Source organism: Rattus norvegicus, chromosome 1 (assembly GCF_021556685.1).
Source record: "Rattus norvegicus strain SHRSP/BbbUtx chromosome 1, alternate assembly SHRSP_T2T, whole genome shotgun sequence".
Classification (NCBI taxonomy): domain Eukaryota; kingdom Metazoa; phylum Chordata; class Mammalia; order Rodentia; family Muridae; genus Rattus; species Rattus norvegicus.
In genome coordinates, this window is record NC_141534.1 from 89,976,555 (window position 1) to 89,981,669 (window position 5,115).

General features: G+C 57.5%; 1 protein-coding gene across 1 annotated transcript in view; it reads left to right on the forward strand.

Moving 5' to 3' along the window:
• Sympk (symplekin scaffold protein) overlaps positions 1-5,038 on the forward strand; it is a 28,275-nt gene extending 23,237 nt beyond the window's left edge. Inside the window, 6 exon segments of the mRNA NM_001415786.1 lie at positions 328-429; positions 2,756-2,943; positions 3,683-3,859; positions 3,993-4,088; positions 4,359-4,718; positions 4,826-5,038. Coding sequence (NP_001402715.1) covers positions 328-429; positions 2,756-2,943; positions 3,683-3,859; positions 3,993-4,088; positions 4,359-4,718; positions 4,826-4,954 — 1,052 coding nt within the window. The 3' untranslated portion in view covers positions 4,955-5,038.
• Positions 5,039-5,115: the final 77 nt, after the last annotated feature.

The window sequence follows — 5,115 nt, forward strand, 5'->3', positions numbered from 1 at the left end:
GGCCACTTTGTTGTTCAGTGAGCCGGGCCCTGTCCTAACCCAACCCAGCCTGTAGCTGCCATGATCATGTGCTGTGTGGAGTCAGTCCTAGGCCAGCTGGTCCCTGCCTGCATCCTGGGTGTACAGCCCCGTGCACAGAGGGGACAGTGGCGCCACAGCAAGGCAGCTCTAAAAGGTGGTGAAGACTTGAGGCCACTTTGCCCAGTATACTGTCCCCCAGGCCAAGAAGCAGAGAAGGCCTCACTTGTATTTGCCCAAGGCTGGTCTTTGGCCCAGTTCTTTGCTGAGGCCCTGTCCTGTCTCCTTCTCTTGTCGGCACCATTGCAGGTGAGGGGAACTCTGCCCTGTCCCCCCTGAATCCGGGAGAGCTGCTGATTGCATTGCACAATATTGACTCTGTAAAGTGCGACATGAAGTCCATCATCAAAGGTGAGGCACCCCTGTTTCCACAGGACCCAGCTCCCACAGACAGGCCGGGCTTGTCACCCACATGGCTCTACTGCATCAAAGACTGGCCTGATGCCTGACCTGTCCCATCCTGATCGCCACACAAAGCACATAGACACATGTGCCCCAGCATCAGGTGGTCCTCGGGAGTGCAGGCTGCCCCTCTTTTCACCTACCCTGAGGAACTCAAGGAAGCAAGGAGGAACAGGGCTTCTGCAGACATGAGCAAGCGCAGGCCCAAGCTGAGGCAGCAGAGGATTCCATAGTGGGGCTTGGTGATGTACTGGCAGGCTTCCTCTGCCCAAGCATTGCCTGTGAGCTAGGCTTTCCCTTCATGCTACAAGCCCACTCCTGCCACCCACATCTGGTAAGTATGCTCAGATAGGGCATGGAGTTCCCAAAAGCTAAATCAGTTGTCAGGGTCACACAGTCTGAGCCAAACTGGAGCCAAACCAAGAAGGGCTCTGCTCATGAACCTCTCCTGGGAAGAAATCACCATCTTCCCTCCTTTCTTCCCTCCCTTAGAGACTGGGCCATCCAGAATCAGTTCTGTCCCCAGAAGGGCCCTGCCTGTTATCCTACCATTTAACCTGTCTGCTCACTTTAGCGTGGCTTCCTCTCTGTCCCCACCTGAAGTGCTTCTTCAGGGGTTGCTTTCCTAGCCTCCCTTAGCAGCCTCACAGAACAGGGCTGGGAAGGCAAGGCAGAGGGGGCTGCAGGGGAAGGGAGGAGGGGTGTAGTGGACTGCAGGCGCGCGTGCACACACACACACACACACACACACACACATTTTCACCACGCTGGGAATGAACATAGAACAGCCTCCCATGTGCTAGGTAAGTGCTCTGTCTCCATCCACACACTTGCTTCTTGATCCTTAAATGCAGTGTGAGTAACTGACCCCATAGCAGCCTATTCCCAAGGGCAGTTTGCACACAATTTGAAGGGATTTGGAAAGACACAGCCATCTTGGACCTAGAATAGAAATCTAGTCACAGAGAGGGAAGAAAAGGCCCTGCCAAAAGCTACCCAGGTGCACACTCCGGTAGCTTCTTTGGGAATTCTTGTCAGTTCACAATCCCCAGGCTTCCTAGGCCCTAGCACTCCACAGCTCTCACCACATCTCCTCCGTCTGCCCCATCAGGTGAAATCCTGGCCTTCTTGGATCCCAGCACAATGCTGGGGACACACTGGGACACTGACAGTTGACCCAGCCTGGCCAGGGCTCAGGAAGGGCTTTGTGAAGTGGGGTTACCTCCAGCAAGCAGATGCAATAGACGAGGTGATAGCTGAGCCTGTCAGATCTAGGGCTGAGCAGAGGGTTCCAAGTGAGGGAGGAAACTGGCCTTGGCCTCATGCAGCCTCTGGGCGGAGGACAGGCTGGCCTTTCGGAGACTCTTGGGCTGCTGGAGGGAAAGGCGAGAGGTTGAGTGGGAAGCACAGGCTGGGTAGACAGACCGGTGTCGGGCCCATTTGGACCGCAGTGGACATTTCTCCACAGCAGCGGGCGCCCCCTCAGGCTCTGGCAGGCCTCTCTCCTCTGCCCTTCAGCCCTGTGTCTGCTGCAAGGTCCCTCCTTTCTCTTTAGGCCTCCTCTTTACAGGATCATCCTTCCCTCCATTGGCTTCTCAGGGATTGGGAGGGCAGGCGGGCTTTCTTCTGGCTCAATAAAGACTTCCTGGTTGACACACTCACATGGCCAGTGGTGTTTGGGGAAGGACTTCAGAGGCAGCTCCCGGGACCATACCTCAACCCAGTTGACCTTGACACTACCCCTGCCACTCACTCCCAGGAGCTAGACCCCAAGCAAGACCTGCTCCATGCTTTCTTCAGTGTGACATCTTTCCACAACCTGTGAGGACCTGGCTTGGGTTGGGCCCTCCCCCCACCTCTTATCCCTCCCTTGCCTGTTACCCTTGTAGCGTCCCTCATGGTACTTGCTTTACACCATCACAGACCCTAATGACTGGTCAGCCGTCTGGCAGAGACCCACCTCTATTCTGAGGGTTCTAGAGGTGTTGGCAGCACTCCCTCCCTCGCCTTAGTGGGTTACAGCCACTCATAGGCCCCAGGGTGCAGCAGCATACTCTGCCCTATTCCCAGGGCTTGTCCCCAGAAGAGGCCGTGTCCTCCAGATTGGTCCACCAGGGGTTGGACACACCTACCTCCGCCTTCTAGGGCAGGGTCATTAAGCATCCTCATAAAGGGCCCTGTGTGGTAGAGGTAGAGAAGCTTGGGGAGTGGGGTTCCCACTTAATGAGGGACATCCAGGCAGAGAGAGGACAGGCCACTCTCCGCCTCCTCACAGCCACCAACCTGTGTTTTGCGGAGCGGAATGTGTACACATCGGAAGTGCTGGCTGTGGTGATGCAGCAGCTGATGGAGCAAAGCCCTCTGCCCATGCTGCTCATGCGGACCGTCATCCAGTCCCTGACCATGTACCCCCGCCTGGGGGGCTTCGTCATGAACATCCTGGCCCGGCTCATCATGAAGCAGGTAACCTGCCCTGGCCCCAGGCACTCAGCCACTCAGCCACTCAGCCACAAGGGGACAAACCTCAGATGCCTGGAAGGCAGGATCTATCCCTGGACCGCCTGTCCTGCTAGCAGTGTTCCCTCACCACTCCCTGCAGCTGGCTACAGGGTGACCATTGAGAGCAGTTAGGGATATGAGAGGTGTGGGTACCTCCCTTTACCCTACTCTAGGCACTGCAGGGCACACAGCTCAGCTCAAAGCTTCCCATCTTGGAGGAGACTAGAATTAGGTTGGGTTGTTTTGCTATGTAGCCCAGAGTAACCATAACTCAAATTTGTGATGATCCTCTTGCCTGAGCCCTCCAAGTGCTGGGATTGCGAGCATGCCGCACCAACTCTTAGAAATACCGTGGAAATGGTAATTAAATCCATCCTCCATACCAGGCTGGGGTCGGACCACAGGCTGTCCCTGTGCAGCATCTGGCAAAGGTCCCGTGCCTCCAGCCTATTAAGTGTGGCCGATGGCACCTGCCAGAGGTGGTTATGAAAACAACACGAAGTGGTGCTGTCCTAACCTAGGGACTGGAGGCAGGGTCTCCTTCCTTCCCTGTGTCTTGTCCTGATAGTTTACTGGGTAGGCAGGTGTGTGAAGCCTGGAGTAAGGTGTCATATGACAGCATATGGGTCCTGGTCATGGCAGTGTCTTCAGGAAGGTGGTGGCTGGTTGGGCCTGTGCCTAATGGCCCCCTCCTGCCCCACAGGTATGGAAGTACCCCAAGGTATGGGAGGGCTTCATCAAGTGCTGCCAGCGCACCAAGCCCCAGAGTTTCCAGGTCATCCTGCAGCTACCTCCACAGCAGCTTGGCGCAGTCTTTGACAAGTGCCCTGAGCTCCGGGAGCCACTGTTGGCCCATGTGCGCTCCTTCACCCCCCACCAGGTACCTGGGTGGGAGAGTGGAGCCAAGTGAGCAGAAGGGCTCTGGAAGGTTTGGTTCTGGGTACTGGGTTGCTGAGAGGTGCCTCTGGCAAGAGCGCTCTACAGCCCTGGCTCCCACCTTTCCCTTCACTTAGCAAGCACACATCCCCAACTCCATCATGACAATCCTGGAGGCCAGTGGCAAGCAGGAGCCGGAAGTCAAGGAAGCACCTTCAGGGTCCCTGGAAGAGGTGAGGGCAATGTGGCCTGTGCGTCTCGCCCCAGAAGGCCTGGTCATTAAACCCACAGTCTCCCAGGATTTCTTCCCTGGTAAAGGAGCATGGCCACCCACCCCACACCCTCTGTACCAGGATGGAAAGTCTGTGCGGTGTGCTCTCTCCTCTGCTTTCAGCAGCGTTCAGTGCTCAGCTTCCTCCACCCTAATGCGCGGTAGCGGTGAGGTGGGGTGTGATGTTAGGTTTGATGTACCCTTCCTGAGCTGAGTGCCTCTCCCACCCCAGGATGACCTGGAGCCCTTGGCTCTGGCCTTGGCCCCGGCTTTGGCCCCGGCCCCTGCCCCACGGCCCCCTCAGGACCTCATCGGCCTTCGATTGGCTCAGGAGAAGGCCTTGAAGCGGCAGCTCGAAGAAGAACAGAAGCAGAAGCCCACAGGCGTCGGAGCGCCCACTTCCTCAGTGTCCTCGACACCCTTGGTGGGGCCAGCAGCCCGAGCTGGTCCCACCCCGGCTGAGGAGGTTATGGAATACCAGGAGGAAGGTCCTGAATGCGAGACCCCGGCCATCTTCATCAGCATGGACGACGACTCAGGGCTGGCCGAAACCACACTTCTGGACTCTAGTCTCGAGGGACCCCTGCCTAAGGTAGGGAGACAGAGGGCTGCAGAGGGAAGCAGGAACAGAGCCCCGGAACGGGGCTGAGTGGGTGACTGGCTCTTGACCCACTGCCTCTTGCCTTCTCCCGCCGCCAGGAGGCAGCAGCAGTCGGACCGAGCTCCAAGGACGAGCGGAGCCCCCAGAACCTCAGCCATGCTGTGGAGGAAGCCTTGAAGACCTCCAGCCCAGAGGCCAGGGAACCCGAGAGCAAGGGGAACAGCTGACAACTGCGGGAGTTTGGGGGGAGGGGCGGGATGGGGCCTCCTAGAGCTTTGCCTTAACACAAATAAAGGAGGTGGCGCTCAGGGCTTGGCTGTAGTGTCTGCGCAGGTTAGAAACCCTGAGGTTGAGCCCGTGCTAGACTGCGCCTGCGCATTCCGTTTCT